Source organism: Vanessa atalanta, chromosome Z (assembly GCF_905147765.1).
Source record: "Vanessa atalanta chromosome Z, ilVanAtal1.2, whole genome shotgun sequence".
Taxonomy (NCBI): Eukaryota; Metazoa; Arthropoda; class Insecta; order Lepidoptera; family Nymphalidae; genus Vanessa; species Vanessa atalanta.
The window spans coordinates 5,770,394-5,790,145 of NC_061902.1; the positions used below are offsets into that span (position 1 = coordinate 5,770,394).

Here is a 19,752-nt window from a genome sequence, read left to right on the forward strand (position 1 = left end):
ACACAATCATGATAATTAATCTAGTAGTAGTTACAGATCGCTCGAAGACGCTTTAGAAAAAATAATGTGAGTGATAGTAAAGACAGAGTCTAAAATTGATCTATTAAAAAAATATTTATTCACCTCACCAATACTTGTTTTATTAATTGCATGAAATACAAAATCTTAATTACTATATTAAGGATTTTATGGATTATAATCAGATCGATTGTTATTTGAACAGATTGTTAAAAAAAACTTCTTTTTTTTTATTAATGTATTTACTATAGATTAAAAATTGAAATTGACTGCTTATTTAGAATAAATATTTTTTTATCATAATAAGAATAATATCGAGCTATCGTTCAAACAGGGCAGCAATATGCATTCATTTGTTTGTTTAATAATAATAATAGAAATGACAACGAAATCTCGGTGCCATCTTTAAATCTGTTAACAACAACGACTGTCATTGCGTGACGTATTTAAAATGCTGCAACCGTATTGGCTGACGCCTGCACGCTCCCTGTGGCGAGGGGAGGCGCCTTTATATTAATTTAGGGCCACTTTGCACAGATTACCCTCTGTATAACTGACTCTGGGGTTGCCTTTGTGACGGATAGTCATTTTTTAATCGCAGCCCATTATTCCCTTTGTAAATCGGAGAATGTTTTTAAAAATTTAATTGATTCAAGCCATCAGAGAATGTTTTCAAAAAAAGTCGGTGAGATTTTGTTGTCATACGTCAATTATAATTCGATGTGAGTAGCATATAGCCAAAGTGCTTATTATCATTAAGACATTAAATAATAATAATATGCGCACTTTTCGAGTGCACGAGACACCTCCTATAAAAAATAGACAAAAATAATGTTAAACGAAGATTGTGCGTTCAAATTCGGGTAAACATCTCTGAATCATATTACTCTATGTGTGTTTATAATTTATCACTTGCTCAGGCCATCCCCGAAATCCCATCAAAAAAATAACTATAGGATGAAATTCTGCCAGATATCTATTTATCAAACATTAGTGGAGCAGCGTGACGATACAAGCTCCAACAGTTCCACTAAATAAGAAATTAGGGCTTTTCTCAGCTATAGGACAATCATTACAAAATTAGCAATAATTGCATATATATGCTACATATATTGCAAAAGTTTAATAGATTTACGTTATGCAAATTAAAGCGTGTCCAATATACTATAAGAAAAATCTCATGATACGTAATAATTTTTATTTCAAAGATTACACACCTACAAATTACCTAGTTTTAGCATTTAAGCAGTAATATTTAAAAACTATTTACATCTTTCATATTACTATACTATTAATTTTTTTTCTGATGTATATAATCTAAAGAGATACGGGCTAAAGGTGCGCAACATTACAGGCATATGATAAACTTCCTAGCTCACTCGTTTTTGCATTATTTAAAAGTTTCTTTGATTTTTTTTACAAAATATATTTTAATTTTTAATATACACAAGATTTTGTCATTAATATACTTAGTTTATGAAGATGCGAGTCTTTTGAGTTTCGTAAATTTTATATTATGTTTATCCTAAATATTACGTAAAAAATTATAAACAAATCGATGAAGTGAAACTATTGAGTAAAACAGTGAGCCAGTGTAACTACAGGCACAAGGGACATAACATCTTAGTACCCAAGGTTGGTGGCGCACTGGCGATGTAAGGAACAGTTAATGTTTCTTACGGCGCCATTGTGTATGGGCGGTGGGGACCACTTACCATTAGCCCATCAGGCCCATATGCTCGTCCGCCAACCTATGCCATAAAATATGTATATACATATAAACGTATTTATTTAGTTAACACATACAAAAATATTAGCATGTACCTATTTGACGTACTTCATAAGGATATTTTTCTTTAATGAAATGATGCTTATAAGGCTTACACAAATAATCATTTTTAATCGACGGAAATATAAATAGGTTATCAGTATAACTAAATGCTGAAACTAATTATTTTAGTCTTTTGGTAACGCGCTGTCACTTTTTCCCCGAGAGTAGACTCTGTACGCCGTCTTCGAGCCCAGCATTCTGTCTAGAAGACTATGTTTCGCTCTCCTTCTATGCGTGAGTACTTCTCGGCAAAGGTCGTGAAACACCTCGCCTACTTGATTCACCTGTTCCGCGGCTGCAACTTCTGCGAAGCTGCATTCAAAATCCTTAGCTAATATTTCTCCTTCTTCAGGGCTCACCTATAATTAAAATGTTAATTTGCCATTAATTAAATGCAATTCAATTATGCCTATCGAAGTGTTTTCTTATATATTCGTATTGCCTTTCATAAACAAGCCTCACTGTTTATACTTCATATGTTATAAAATGTCATAAAAGTACCATTTAGACGATTCCACAAATACATTTTATTGTTATATGTATTTATTATATTCCAATAAATACATTAAAAAAAAATTAGGCTGTATACGGGTCATGTAGTTATAGGCATATTTTTAAATACAATGCCTGAATAATATTTTATCATCAATAGTTTACATATTAAACCAAAATATAATTCGTTTATATTTATAAAATTTTACCTCACTTTTTTCGATTATTACATTGAATAGTCAGATTTAAAGAAATACGTTATTCACCTGTCTCAAATGCACCATATCTGCCTTGTTACCGACGAGGGTTAACGGCACTTCGGGTTGCAAACTCTGCTTCGCTCTCCGTACATAGTTAAATGAATCTCTATCAGTTATTGAATAAACTAGGAACAGGCCATCGGCCCATTGTGCTATTTCATTCCCCGGGAGATCGTCCAAACTCTGTAAATAAAGATTTATATGACATGATATTATTATATAAGCAAGTATTTCTTAACACTATTATTAATCATAATAATATACAATAATATTTAAAATTTAAATCGTTGCTCTATTAAATAATGTTTAAAATAAAGCGTTACGTAAAATGTAAAAAAAAGCGTTGAGCAAAAGTTTTTATTTATCATTGCCGACGGTCAAACGGTCCAATAAACATACTTCACATTATATTATTATTAGAACTGTAAGAAATAATCCCAGCACCGTCGTGCACTACCATCCATGTAATTACACCTGACCACTCGGCAGAACACCAATACTTAATACTAGAAGGATGACCTTTTAGCCGCAATTCAGCAATACAAAGTATTCTTATTTCGGGAAAATAGTAGATTACCACCTACTCAGTAAGTCATGCACAAAGCCTTTTGTTATTGTTACATCAATATAAAAATGGAATAATTATGTTTTAATGTAATTGATTTATATAAATAATAAGGTGAAGTTAAATTTGTACCATTTACCTTTGGACAGGTATCTAAAATTTCGAAAAGTATTGGCTCCCCATCTAAGAGCGCCTCGTGTTTGTATTTGCTTTCTGAAAAAAAAAAAAAATATATCACACCAAAACAAAATCTATTCTCGCTGGTTCTCCTTGATTTGTTTGCTTTTTTTATACGAAACATTAATTTTAAGACAAAGGAAATTATCTATATGATAATTTTCGAATTTAAAAAAGTAAATCAAAAACTTTGATTAGCTTTATAATGTTTTTTCTACTTATTATAGTGTATTTTAACAAAGTAATTACGTCAGTTAATACGTTTATAGATAATATCAATAAAGCACGACTATATTAAATAAAGAACCATGTCTAAATAAATGCTAATTAATAAATTGCTGCAATAGCAGCAACTGGAACATAATATGTAATATATATTATTTGCGAGTTACGTTGGCAACTCAACAAGTGTATACAGCAACTTACCCTGTTGATGGTCGTACTCTCCGATGTATCTTTTTGTAAGAAATCGAACCGTGAGTGCTGGCGACAATAGAAAAATGTACTATTAACATTTATAACACATTTACATTTAATGAAAATAATAAGCTAAAATAACATTTAAGTTGAATATCGATTGACTTAAAATAAAATGTCTTAATTTTGTAATGTAATCAAATGACAAGATTTATTCGAATCCATTAATCTGATCCAGCGTGTTCAAGTAAAAATTAGCCTAACATTAAATAACAATTGTAAGTATTGTATGTTGTTAAGTAATATATTGTGGCCCAGTGGTTCGTACGCGTGCACCTTACCGATGATTGCGAGTTGAAATCCAGGCAAACACCACCGAATTTCCTTGTACTTAATTTGTGTTTAATTTCTTGTGAATAATTCATCGCGTGCGCCGCAGTAATGGGAAACATCGTGAGCAAATCTACATGTATCTAATTTCAATGAAATTCTGTCACATGTCACAAGCACATGAAAATTCAGTGGTGCTTGCCTTGGTTAGAACCCGCAATCATCGGTTAAGATACGCGTTCAAACCAATGGACCATCTGGGCAATAAGGAACTACCTACTCATCGCATACTCTACGACCAAACTTAAATACGTTGTATAGTTGTGTTTCAGTCGAAAGGGTTAGTAAGTCAGATTAATTACAGACACAAGGTAATCCAACACAATAAAACCCGACACAATAAAACCCCACGCCTAACGTTGCCGGCGCACTGGCGATGTAAGGAATGGAATTGTTGTTTTCCATTTGCCCGTTTGCCTACAAATATTATTAGATAAAAAACACAGACTTCTAATTAAGTCTATTAATGTAAATCTTTATCAAATATTTATAATTATAAGACCAGCTTAAAGAAAATACATTATATAGAAAAACTGGCACACAGCATTCCGGGTCAAAATAGTCGGTCTTCATAGGCGCCTTGTGTCTCGAAGCCCCGGGACTTTGCGCAGATTTAACAGTATCAGATTAAGTTCAAAAGAAAGGAATTTGTTTAAAACTATTCAGGTCGAAGAAATAAAAGAACGATTTTAATTTAATGAAACAAAACGTGCAATAAAACAAACGTATTAAGTGACAAAAAAAATATTAAAAAAAAAGGAATCAACGCAATGAAACATTCTTTAACAATTTATAAAATATAAATGACATTGAAAATTAATTATACAAAATTAAACAGAATTTGAGTTTATTTTTATATATGTTGATAATGTATTATTAAAATTAATTAGTTACAACTAACCTAAAATTTTTTAGGTTATTTCGAAAAGAAACGAAGTTTCGAGACGTCCCGGGAACTTTGGTCTCGAGGCCTAAGATTTGGAGAAAACTCTAACATTTATAATTGAAGAAAATTAAAATAATAATTAATTCACACACAATGGAGATCACTTTCAGAGAGTTTGAAGAAGTCTCCAACTCTTATTTGCATATGAATATAGTGTCGCTATTATCATTAATAATCCTAAGGGCCTGTGGGAAATAAAATTACCTAACTAAAGAAACTAAAAAAAAAATTAAAAAGACAATCGTAAGAGAAGCATACCATGTGTATCTTCTGTCTGTAGTCTTTGTCTTGTGTACTTTACTTTATTGTCTAAATGTATGCTAATACAATTAATATATATCTACTAATTCGATTATTTGAAAATTAACATATGATAAAATCTCAAATATGTAGTAGGTATGACATAAACCGTTATATCCTTACACACCGTTTTATTTTTATATTGACCGTATGCAATATGTTAACCTACAGGAATGTAAATAAATGAAATTTCGATAGCAAAGTATAACCGATGATAAATGTGATTTCGATCTCACAGAAATAACTTGTATTTACGATACGAATATCACGCCCGTGAAACTAACGCAATGAGTTCTTCTTTTATTTTATAAGCAGACGAAATGATGCGGATGTCTACGTAACTCGGTCATTATAAAAGTTTTATTAAAATCGTAAGCAAATTGTTTTTAGTTTTACTTCAATAAAATATGGTTAAAGTACTGTAAATGTATTAGAATTATATGTATATATTTTGCTAATCTAACTTTTGTAATAAAATAAAAAACAAAAGTTTTTAAATAAATACTTATAAACGAGTGTAATAATATTTAATATAATCGACATTTCAATAGCGTCTTTAATGTATGCCAGCCGTGGTATTAGGTATATACCACGGCTGGCATACATTATGAATTTGAGCATCTTGATTGACACTAAGAATTTTGAAGATAAACGCATTCGAAATGGAATGGGCGTGTATTACAAATAGCCGCAAGATCTTGTAAAAATAAACGATAAAATTCGATCGGCATCTGTCTTAATATTGGATTCTGTTTGTTTGTTGAGCACACAATAAACATGTCCAAAGAATGACGACCGCTTTCGAAATTACGAGAGCATTAAAAGACTAGCGCGTGTTTCACGTTTATTAAAAATAAATTTAACGTAACATCAGGGCACTACGCATCGTTGAACCGAGACTGTGATGGCTTCAGAACTAGGAAGGCAGAACCCACGCGAGGTCATAAAATTCTTTTTTTTTTCAATAACATTTTAATGACATATTATAAATCCTATTTAATTTCTTTTACGTTCTAATAATAAATTTTAACGCAAACATGTGTTATTGTAAATAAAATAGATTCTAAAATTATTCAAAGTTGAGTATAAAATAATAAACAGATCTCGTATATAATTCGCCTAAGATATGTGGTACCTTAATACAACCAGATGTAGTTGATGTATTAATAAAGTTTCCTAAAATACTTGCAACTATGAATTAACATAAAACTACAATCTGAGATTTTCATTTCGAAATTAGAATGACAATTAAAAAAAAAAATTAACCTTTTTTGTTGAATAATGTAACCAGTTCGTTTTTAATGAATTTAGTTGTAAATTGCTTTTAATATTTACAATAAAATCAGAATAAGTCACAAAAAAAATACTTAGGCTTTTGAGATATTTCGTAGAGAAATTCAATGCAATATTTCACAAAAAAAAATTAATATAGGTACATCAAAATAATTTACATGAGTCCGTTTTAAAATCCTTATTGATTGAATTCATTTTATCTAAGCCTGTGTTTCCTTATATGTACGTTTAGAACTTATTACATTTGATATTATTTTAAAAGCGTTTTATTTGTTTTATGCCAATTAACAACAACAATGTTGTATTTCTGTATTTATAATAAAAGTTTAGTTGTCGTAGAAAGTTCCAGTCTGACTTTATTTACTTGAAATTGAAAATTCAATGCAAAATAAAAATCATGTTTATTTATGTTTATAATTAATGAAACCTGACGTTAAAATTGCAACAAAATAAAAGATTTGACTTGAATGTCGACCGAAATTTTTAAGCAATTGAGTAAAAATCTAAGAATGTATACGTTTTAAAAATTATTTATCTTATTTCCTATTTATTATTGATAATGCAAAAGCGTCAATAAATAACAAATTAAAAAAAGCGGCTGCCAAACTGAGCTAAAAGATACTGATTCGTTTTCAATTACATCTGTGAAAATTGTACTTACGATATTATGTAGCTGATAAATTATTCAACTACCCATTTTATGAAAAAAAAAAACATTCTTAAATACTTGTCGTTCTATTCGTCGTTCAAATGAACGCGGCCCTTTTGGTTCAACCTTAATTTTTGAAGTATAGTAGAGCACCATGAAATTTATGTAACGCTATAAGAGATTGTCGTTGGCTCTGTTCCGGTGGGGTCTGCCAAATAATTCTACACAACATTATATGAATTTCGGTACAATAAGTAATTCAGTGCAACTGACGTTTATAAGTTCATGGATACTTTGTAATAGGATTTCCTGCAAGCGCGCAGTGTGTTATTGTTTAGAGCTTAGTGGAACTGCGCTTATATTTGGATTGAAATCTGATGTACTCACTACAATCTGATAACCTTTTATTAATTCCAGGTAAAAATGAGTCACTGAACATTGCGAAATATACAAAAGTTACTAGCACCTAATTTCTGTGGATCCTTTTTGAATATTTATAATTAATTAATTATTTATATATTTGACGACCTCCGTGGCCGAGTTGATGTAGAAAAAGTTCATTAGTTTTCTATGTTGTCTTGGGTTTGATCTGTTTGTGGTACCGTAATTACTTCTGATTTTCCATAACACAAGTGCTTTAGCTATTTAGATCAGAGTAATGTATGTGATGTCGTCCAATATTTATTTTTTTATATTTATTTATTTATTTATCGTAATACTGAGTGAAACAAAGAAATACATCTTTACTCAGAGAATCACACTAACTTTGCATCATATAAAAAGGAAAGCACGGGTTGCAAAGACAAAAAAAATAAGAAAAAATATAAATAAATTATTATAATTAGTGCTATAAATCCTGCTTGGTACCATGGTTTCGGAAAGTATTATGATTCATTATTTAAATAATTAGTTGCACAAAACTAACGTTAGATAGCCAGACACAGATGATGATGTCCTTCTGAACGATTTTCGTCGCGGCAGCCAGTGGACCAAGGGACTATCGGTATAAAGCACACAAGTACACCTTCCTTCCGTCACTCTCATACTCAGATAGGACAGTACCAAAGGCTTTACGCGCTTTCCACTGAATTTGAATATCCGCCAATTTCAGGCTGAGAATTACTAGACAGTAGAATCCAACTAATCATGTAGTAGAATCCAACTAATCATCGGCTTCTTAAGCCACGAGACAATGTTAAGCAAGTTATCAGCGTAAAGGCCCATTTTACATAACGGATATCACTCTGTGTGAGTTGGTATTAAGGTGTGTCTACTACCATCCAATTATATTAATTGCATGCTTTTCTATCTCATTTTTCTTTCCTGTAGTTGATGTAGCAGTCTTATGTATAAAGTATATCATATGTACAAAACACTTATTATAAAATTCATTAAATTATATTTTCATAGAAGCCTGATTAAAATAAATTAAAAAAAAAATTCTGTGAGTACATCCAAGATAAAAAAGTTAAGGCTAACGGCTAAGGCGGCTTCTCCTATGTGTAGCAAGTAAACCTTGTGTTCCAATGTTCCTATGTTCCTACAGAATAGACATACGGTATATGACTTCATATACCCTCAATTAATCGCTAGGAAAATCGCCTAGTAACACAAATAAATGTGCAAGAAAAGGACATAATGATAGAATTATCATAAAATGACCAATAATTATTGCATAGTGAGTATCAACGCCTCGATATTAACATATTGTATTGAAAATAGTAATTGTATTGATTCATAATTGCTTATGACATTTTGATTAAGGGTTGTTCGATTATATACGACATACAATATCAATCATAATAAAGCATAATTATTCTAGACTTACTTATATAGATACTCGCTCGGATAATATGCATAGTACAGACAAAATAATATTTGAGCATCTTTACTCTACATTATTATAAATAATCAACTTTTATGATTGACCATATTATCTCATTCTTCATTGTGGTAGAATAAAATAATAATATTGTGTTTATGCAGAACATACCAGTAGAAATAAAAGACGTAAAACGGCAGTAAACCAACTGCAACAACTAAATAACGTTCGTAGAAATTGTATTCGATTACAATAAAAAAAGAAGATTTTATTGAGTGAAAATGTATTCGAATCTATCTAATGATTCAATCAATTACCGATGCTACTCTCGATTTAATTAAAGTAAAATATCGATGTATTTGAATCAATTATATAGCTTATTGCCAAAGCATGCCAAAGCATTTCTATTTATTGTAAAAATAATCTTTAATAATCAGATTGACAATTGTTAAATACGATACCTACTATAATAAATAAAAACTTTTTAAAAGAAATTACTTATTTTATGATTATTTAAATAATTTTATTGTATCATATAATGTAAATAAAAAAGTGTAAGAGTAGGTGTAGATGTATACTGTGTTAGTTAAGTCGGATGCTCTAATTTTCCGCTTATATCTAATAAACCGACGTTTCTCGATAGTTAATAAACTACATAATTAACAGATTGTTAGTACACAACAATATAACAGCTGTGTTTGCACATAACTTTATTTACCTACAAAATTCGAGCAAGTACAGGCTCGAATTTTCCAGAGGGGTAGAAATAAATTGTTAAAATAAAATATAAAAAAAAATGTTTTTTTATGTAAATGCTAATGATTGTTTGTTAATTATAATTTAGTAATAACGCATTTATGCTTATATTTATACAATTTACATTGATGCCTGAATTTAATAAATATAAAAATTAAAAACTGTTTCAGTGCAGACGACCGCGTGGAATTGTGGCAAGAATGCATTTCCCCGTTGAATCGCAATTCGATCATCAGGGCAAAAGATGAAAATATATTATTCATGTTTGAAAAAATATATAATTGAATCAAATACCCCCTTTGTTTGCCTGTAAATCAAAAGACTATAACGACTTTTTAATTTTAATTGTTTATATAATCAATATAAACTGGCGATACTCCAGCATGGTTAGCCAAATAACAGGTTATTGGCATCTCCCATGTTGTCGTCACTGTTGCAATCAAAATAATTTAATAAAATAAGGTATTCTACTAATTTTGCAAAAGTACTTTAAAATGTTGATTGTTCTAATAAAAGGTCACACAAAAATATATTTCGGCATCTATCCATAAAATTAAATTAAATTTTAAACCTTTTTTTATTCCCGCAAAAACGCTGTCAGTCATTTTGTTGACGTAATATTGGTAAAAACAACAGTTGTGTATATACGACCGACACTCATTCAACGTTAACAGCTATAAATATTTGGTGTTTTTTGGGAAAATAATGACTTACCATCGCTATCGTTGGTGTGTAGTGTCTAGTTATACAAATAATAACATTAAAACTCCAGAAAAGTTGTTTATCAAAGACCAGATGATATTGAAATGACATTTTTTGCCTATCTGACGTCATACCTGTGCGACTCGTGTTTTAGATCACGTGATATACAGACAAAAATTACGAATTTTTATTTTGATAAAATAAAACAATTATGTGAATTTATGACTCAAAATCGAAATATTTACGTATATTTTAATTTTTATTAAATTTCACAATTTATTTTTCACTACCCTAAAGTACCCTACTGCGTGTTTACTTACCGATTTATTTAAAAAAAGGACGTATGCAAAATATACGTACAGTTTCGATTTCAGCAGCAACCTACGACTCGTATTACAATATAACTGGATCTACAATTTGTTCGCTCATAAAGATACAGTTTTTATATTCACGTTTCATTATTAATAGGTTCAACTTTTTAATAATGATTTTATTTACAGACATGACCTCGGAACGTTTTTATGAGAAAGAAGATCTCGACAAAAAGAGCGATTTTTTTAAACCTACATATTATTTCAACGCGTTCAAAAACTATGTTCAAATCGTTTAAAATGGCACAGAAATATAATTTATACTTACAGTCACTACTGAGAAATTTCGCCTAATGACCCATTACATTTTTCATATGTTAAAACAACGCATTATGTAGAGTTGTTTCGTAGACATATAGACCGACGAATCTTAACAATCAACTCTCACAAAAGCCTGTCAACCCGTCACAAGAAACACGTGCTATATTTCACTCTTTGAACGGAACACCCAAATATTTATCCAACTCGAAGTGAAGATTGAAACATAATTTTCTCATTTAAATATCTGAAAGAAAATTTTATGAATAAAAACATACATTGTTAATCGTTGCGGAGGCGATGGTAACGATTAATTGTTACACTTTTATAGCGAAGTTGCCGAGATCAAAGAGAAACAAATAAAAAATTACATTAGCGAGAGTTTTAGTTACAACGTAAAAGTTCTTCAAAAATTGTGATACTAAAAAATTTAAGTATTCAATACGTACGTAATGATATATCTTAATGACGAGGATTTAGATCCTGGGACGTGTTTTGAAGTCCCGGGAGCTTATCCTATTCAAATCAAATGTATTTTATTCAAGTAAACTTTACAATAAAGCGTTTTTGAATCGTCAATATTTAAACACACCACCGTTTCGGAAACAGCCTCTAGCGAGAAGAAACGGTAAGAAACTCGCATAGTTGCTATTTTTAATTAAAAAGATTTACAATGCAGGATTTTTGTTCAAACAAACCTTTGAACCCAACCCTAAATGGAACCCAAGTCTAAATCCAGGCGTTTTTTCCAAAAGTATTATTTTAATGAATAGTAAGATTTATTGATTAATTTAGTCTCAATCGACTTCAAATTAGTTAAATGGTAAATTGATTATATTTTCCGGTATCTTATTATATATGCGTATACCAAAAACGCTCTACGGTATGCAAGCCGAAACGAGTTTACGAGTTTATTTTTATTTCTTATATTAGATGTATGTATATCAGCTTCTAGGGAATATTTTTGTATATTTTGCTGTATGAACATTAAATTATTATAAATATATTGTAAAGCAGACATAAATGCACTTATTTCTTAAATTTTTTCGTGTAATGATGTCCTAGAACTAATATTGTAAATAGTTGAGAGAGCTGTTTACTGCAGAATAAATACAATTTCAATGTCTGCGGCATTACCCCATAACATAAATTAAACTAGCAGTACTTATGTCTAGATTTAAAAGTCTAATGTTCTTGAATTTTTATGTAGAGACCCGAGGCATGTTTCTTAATTAAGAATGTAACTAACGCATAAACGTTTAATTTGCCGACTATTTTGTTCACCTTTGCTGTCACTGTCCGATTTTATAAATAAAAGTGCGGATTGCTTAAATTTCTATATAATACATATATATTTAACATATTTAAAGAAAATATTATTAATTTATTTAATCTTTTAGACACATCTGTATGATAAAGAAAAAAATATAAGTAAATTAAAAAATGCATTAAATTGAACCAAATCCCATTATAAATAAGAAAAATGACAAAATATGTTCAATAAATTTTTAATAATTTCTAAAATGATAAATTTGTTGATACAAGTAGCCAAAAAATAATTGTTTTATTCCCTGAAGTCTCGGAACTTAAGGATGTCCCGTGTAGGTGATATAAAACGTCTAGATATCCGAAGCTCTGCTAATAATATTTCTAAAAAACTAAACATGTACATCTCAGGCGGTTTTAACGTTATAAAGGTATTAAACATAATATTAATGCGCGCTCTTGCCACCGTTCCACGCGGTCATGATTTATACAGTATTATTTTTAATTCATATTTGTACATATTTAAGGACTTCATGTAAATAATTCTTATGCCAATAAAATCATTATTACATTATGAAGTGTACATAAAGCGTGTATCTACAAATTCTGCGAATAAATTTTTTACTTTAACTTTTTGTGTTAATATAATTAGCCTTCGTACACTACTGTTGATAATCGTTTTGGGTTATATGTTTATTTATTATTACCTCTTTAAAGATGTATTCTTAAAACTGATTGGAGACGTTATCTATTGAAGACCACAACCATAATAATGCGTGAATAATTTATTTTTTAATAAAAAAAAGGATTATATAGACTCTAGGTAAAATCGAAATCATTAAACTCTTAACATAATGCAGTACCCGATGCCATACAAGAAATCATTGATTAATATATTGCTAGGAAATCGTTAAAGTTAGATTATTCCATTATAAAATTAAAAAAGAACATTTTAAATAACGTGATAAATTGAAAAAGTAAGTGGTTCGTGAAATTCACAATAACAATTTTAAATTATTTTTAATAACCTTCGTCATTCAACACTCAAAGTTTACAACCCTGAAAGTGTTAAATGAAATATTTGACATATAAATATAGAGAAGTAGATATCTTGCAAAAGGTCATACGTACAGCGTTATATTATATTTGACGGTAAAATATTTTTAATAATTTATTATGAGTTCTCAACCAGGGAATCTCTTTTTACTAAACATTAAAATAAATGATAAGATTGTTCATTTACTCGTTTACATACACATACATCGTTGTTGCCCGCGGTTTTACTTGCGTGGAAGATTAATCTTTTTACAGATTCACTTAAAATATTACACCACATTGGTGTTTATTTACTAATTATATTAATATCTAGAAACGCTTAAATACGTATCTACTAAGTAAACCAAAAATAAAGTATCATGTATCTAACTTAAAAAATTACGGACTTTCGTACAAACTTTCAACCCCTATTTCACCCCATTGGGGGTGAAAAATGAATTTCCAAATCACCTTCTTTAGAATGTTTCTACTCAATAAAACGATCCTACTCACCAAATTTCATGGTCCTAACTTTAATAGTTTACGATCGGCGATGATGAATCAGTCGGTCAGGGCTTTTTATTTTATATAGATAGAAGATAGATATGGAGTTCTTAGTCTGGTTTAGTTATTACTTACACTATACACAGATTATAACGACAGAGTCCACTGGTATAAAACCTACTATAATATTGCCTTGTAGCGTACTGTCAAATGTTATAAACTGTTATAAAATTATAATAAATCAAAGAAAAAGCGAAAACGAAATATACTTTTCGATACTTTTTACTAATTGTTATATTCTTAATAGTATACATTATTGATTTTATTATTTCAAGATCGAACAATCTACTTATAATTTTTTTGCTCGTTTATCGTTTATTTGTTCCTAACGTTTGTTTTGGCCAGATATATGTACATGTCAATCTAGAGCTCAGTTTCCCTCACCGTGCTTTGCAACTGATCTTGAGCTGTCGGTTTACACTATCATCGTAGTTGATTCGCAATATCTATTTTATAAAACTAGTCCCTGACTATTCTGAAGTAATAACCCGAAGAATTATATGGTAATTAGTTTAAAGTAATAAAAAACATGCAAATTAAAAATCACCTAAAGTGCTTTATTTTGAGAAAATATTCTGATAGGCGCAATTGAGTTCAGCTGTTGGCCTGTTGCAACGCTCCGATATAAGTGCTTAGTGAATACAGCTCTCCAGAAATAAAAATTACTTATTTATGCCGTATAGACGCTTTTTCGATTTAAATAAATAGATAGAATGATAGTAATGATATAAAATAAAAGTATAGAACTATGTAACACTCAACGCCAAGACATAAGAAGTAATTTAAATTGTAAAAATAACACAATAACCTATGTGTGTGGGCACATCGCCTGTTTTCGTCATCACAAATAAATTAATTTTCAGATGTTTCGTATCGATAATCACGATGACTAGTTGACGTAATGATCTAATATATTGTTTCGATCGGCTCAGCATAAACAGAAATAGTTAACATATTTCCAAACATATTTTTAGCTCACTAGAGGGCGATCTTATAAGCACGTCATTGTCTTGTCTTTGGCTATTCATATCTAACTATACAGTTGTACTAATTCAGACATTTTTCAAAGACATATTTTATAAAATTTATAAACAAATGCTTTCGCATTTCGTTGTGACGTTTTTTTTATTTATAATTTTAAAACAAATTATATTATACTTCAAGTAGACTATCGAATCTAAGACTGATGTTACAAGTTCAATTTGGCTTTGGCTTGGTAATCGACTTGCATAACGTTACTGATTGGATGGATTTTAGTTTAGTCCTGTCTTAATTTACTTCTCTTTAATTTATTTAACAAAGAACAGTAGCCATGTCATTTTAGGTACAAAATATTAAACACTAAAATTTAGCTTTAGAACAAACGCCCGATTACCGGTGAATTGCTGACGCTTAATCTATTCAAGCGACAAAAAGTAAAATATTTGTTTTAATTATGAAAGATATATTGCTTATAAACCAGAAACGATAAAAAGCTGCATTAATTAACAGCACTGTGAATCATATTTTCCAACGAGTATCTCGCAAATAATTGTATATACACATAACACTTAGTTAGTCTTAGTAGGTAATGTAAAGCGACTAGGATTAATAATAATGATGACCCGACTCATCGAGTCGGTATAACAAATCAAACAATATCATCATAATCAAGTTTATTTCGAAGGCAATCTGCCACTGTCATGAAACAAACTATGGCAGAATTAAACAATTAACTTACAATTAGGCAAGGCGAGATGATTTAGGGTACTAAATATTTATAGTGAATTATATGAAATGCAGATGCCAAACGCAAAATGATATCGAATAGATATTTTATAAGAAGCGACGATTAAAGTCAATAAATGTAATATCATTGTAATATTATTTTGTGTGAAAACATTTTTTAACCGTGCAAAAGTATAAAGTGCATTCAAAATTTGTTCATTGACCCAAATTCATATCAAAAGTACATGGCGCCGCAAGCCAATAACAATGTTGGCGCCAAAATTAGACGAAACCAATCTGAATTCTAGCAATTATAATGTCGATGTATTTCACATCCTTTTGTGATTATATCTTATTAAATCAATTCTAGCAACAAACACGACGGGTTATATTTTTATTGAAATAATGATGTTTTAGCAAGTACCTTGGTACTGGATCGTTGCGAGATATTCATTCGGATTGCTTATTTTTATAATATTATACGGAAATTGTATTTATACACTACACATTTATACATTTGATTAAGATTGAAATAACTCCACCGAAGTTTAATCCTTGTATTTACATTCTACACACTTGAGTATGATACATTCGCATTGCAAGTAAAATAGAGTAAACGTTTTGCAAAAGTATATATGTATGTGTGTTTATTATTACTTATACATAGTTATTAACATGATCAAATTAAGCGTCATTCGCTCTGTTTATTTGCTTCATCATATTCAAACATGCCCATTTCTTTTAATCAGCGATAAGCGTCTAAAGTTATATTATCCTATGAAAATATGTTTTAATTCGTAACAAAGCCTTGACCTTCTTTAAAGAAAATAAGGAAGTAAGAATAGTACAGCCAAACCTTTATCAAACTTATGATCACTAACTCGAGTAGATACTAATTTTAAAAATAACCCTGATAATGCGAATTACACAAATGACAAACAATAACGACTTTTAATTTTTTTTAAACGTACTATTCTTAATTCTTCAAAAAAAGTAGCAATATAGACCTTTCCATCTAGGTATTATAAACTCTCAAAAATATATTTAAATTCGTTAATTACATTATTTTTCATATGCTGAAAAACACAATAGCACAAGTCTCCCTTACGCTCGCATTCGTCGCACACATACCGCTTTTGCCGACCGATGGTGCACCGACCACTGCCACTTTCACTTCGGACAGCGATGATTTCTTCCGTCTAATCCCTCGAGTTGTCATTTTCTCATGAGCATGACCCGACCGCGCGGCGAGCCTGCCGAATGCTCCGCGTACGGCGTTTGACGTACCGCTCACCGCTTCACTCAACGAAAACCCCGCTCCCGCCTACCAGCTAAAAATATATAAAGCGACACTGCTCTGACATCGGTTCCCGTGTTAATGGGTCAAGATCTGGCCAAGATCAGTCGTGTAAATAGGCATGTTTACGTCGCGTTGAGCTTCCTGACGCTTCGCGCCACGTGTCCGTGGCGACACGCCAATCTAATCAACGGATCTCAACTTAACAATTTTATTTCAATAATTTCTGACAAGGGCTACTTTAGCTTATTAACCATGTGATGTATGTGTTTGAATTACTAGTTAGCATTGTTAAAAATTCAACGTTATTGTGCGATCTACTTCAAAATTACTACTTACTACAAATTTATTTTTGATTCAGTCGCTTTAACAAATTTTTAAAAACCGTTTATTTTCTAGGTGATGTTTTTTTAGTAAGTAATAATTGACTACGGAAATAAATGTACAATAAAAACTCAAAAGAATTTTCATCGAAGACTATATACGGCAGAATGGAATGTTGGGCGTATTGCCAAAAATCTGCCTTCACAATAAAATATCAGAAAACGTTAAAGAAATAATGATACAATGGTATCAGATAATCGGGCAATTTATTTTACTATTCTTATATGTATTTTAAAAATAAAATATTATTACTCAAACAAGAAAAACTTGTCCAAAGTTTATTTTGAAAAACCCCTCTTTTTTTCTCATGTAACCAAACCGTAGCTTATCATGGCTTTGACTTTGGCCCGTTTGGGTGCATAACATCCACTCAACAATTACTATTCCAAATTCGGTAATGTTTATGCATGGCTGTATTTCTAAAATAAATTAAAGATCTTAAGTAAAAATCTTAAGTAATGTCTTTCAAATCGTAAAACGATAATTTTCTAACGCTGGTATCAAAATATGTCTACAACTACTATTATTACAACTTGCTAACAACCGCTGCTCGAATATTGCATAATATATTAAAATATTGTTTTAAAATGAATTAAAGATTGAAGTGTACTTGGCCTCTATAATTTTAAGGACGACTTATAAATATAATTCTTATTGTAACTTTATATTAACCGTGACGAACAACGTCGAACGCACCGTCAACCTTTTAGGCCTAAGATAGCATCTCTTATTATTTATAGTGGTACCCAAGATCATCATACGATGACCATGTGCCGCAGTAACAGCAACATTTAATCTTCAATCCTGAGAGGCGTCGATTTATTTTCTACCCAGGAATACCCCCGTATTCCCGTATAAAAATGATTATATTGAAGAATGAACGAACAAAAAACATCCTGTTTCTGGGCTAAGAAACTTCTCAAGCGTACGCAGTAAAGTTTCATCACAACCAGAATAATGTTTTAGAAATGGATATCCGCTCTATCCATTCTTTTACATGTATATTTACGGATATTTTTACTTGCAAGTATTATTGCAATCAAAGCAAAATCCAATGACTAGGATAATTTGTATTTGTAACATTACCACTTTTTTATTTAAATTAGAACACTCACGAGTAAATGTGCCACCTGATGTAATAACATTTATTTAATGGCTCAACTAAGATGTTATGCTTCTTTTTAAAAGATATACAACATCTGGCTCACTCACTTTTATAACCGAAACACAAAGTACGTTGCATTTGGCGGTGGAATAACTGCTGATAAAATTATATGGTGTTTAGTGTCGTGGTAGATGGTGGTTAAAATATATTATAATGACTATAAAAATCTTGATGTAACTACCAAAAAAGGTTTTATGGTATATTAAGTGTCTCCTGGCAGAAAACGAGGTTAGGAAATAAATTGATACATGCATGGTATGTTGTTCTTATCCAGAATTTAAGGATCTGTGTCATGCTGCTACGGATTTTGCAAGTTCGTCTGGCTATGTACCACCAATTCATCATATATTTTACAGCCAAGCAGCAGTAGTTAATTTTGTTATGTTGTAGTTTGAAAAGTTAGCGAGCCAGTATAACTACAGGTACAAGTGACATCTCAGCTCCCAAGATTCATTGGTGTGATGTAAGTAATAGTTAAAATTGCTTACAGCGCCAATGTCTTAGGACGGTGATGATCACTTATCATCAGGTGACCCCATTAGCCCGTCCACCTTACAATGCCATTAAAATCACCACCAGCAAGACGGTATAAGGACCCGGAGAAAGATGTACTTAGTTTTTGGCCCTTTGTGGTAGAAATTATACACAGCATTTCTGCTACATGCATTTCCCGAAGGCATTTGCGTCGTCTGCTATAAAACGACACCTTGGTTTTGTTATCGAGGGAGAACTTTGAGAGGGCCAAAAAATTTGTTAAGGTCGGTTTAATTGTCAAGCTGGACATGAATAACGGGACGTCGTTAACAGATCTTTGTCTTTAGTGGTCTATAATTTCTATTCTGTTCAGGTTAAACTTTTTGGAGCAGCGTTGGACTGTGAAAAATACAGGAGTAAAATTATATAACACTCGATTCAATTTGCTTTTTTTAACTGATATTTAAATGAATTTAGTAGGAAGTTCTCCCTGGTCCCTAGTTCCTAGCGACGATATTGAATTTAAATTAAATTAAAGATCACTGATTTCTATTTCTATAAATGCATACAAGTTAAATAGCTGATAAGACGATATCAACGATATTATAGAGCT

At 30.7% G+C, this 19,752-nt stretch overlaps 1 protein-coding gene across 1 annotated transcript; it reads right to left on the bottom strand.

The window, feature by feature from the left end:
* Nucleotides 1-1,775: 1,775 nt before the first annotated feature.
* Nucleotides 1,776-17,212, bottom strand: LOC125075899 (ras-related and estrogen-regulated growth inhibitor). The gene is made up of 5 exons (XM_047687746.1): nt 16,951-17,212; nt 3,770-3,826; nt 3,306-3,379; nt 2,608-2,784; nt 1,776-2,208 (listed from the first exon to the last, which is right to left on the bottom strand). The coding sequence occupies exons 1-5, from the start codon at nt 17,036-17,038 to the stop codon at nt 1,975-1,977; spliced, it is 630 nt and encodes a 209-aa protein (XP_047543702.1). The 5' UTR covers nt 17,039-17,212; the 3' UTR covers nt 1,776-1,974.
* Between the last annotated feature and the right edge of the window lie 2,540 nt (nt 17,213-19,752).

Bases quoted from the DNA above. Each gene is read 5' to 3' on its own strand.
- LOC125075899 (XM_047687746.1), bottom strand. From the start codon at position 17,038: ATGACAACTCGAGGGATTAGACGGAAGAAATCATCGCTGTCCGAAGTG. The intron at 3,827-16,950 runs GTATGTGTGCGA...TATTGTCGCCAG, and splicing joins ACCATCGGTCGGCAAAAGCG to CACTCACGGTTCGATTTCTT. The intron at 2,785-3,305 runs GTAAATGGTACA...CTTTATTTACAG, and splicing joins TTTTAGATACCTGTCCAAAG to AGTTTGGACGATCTCCCGGG.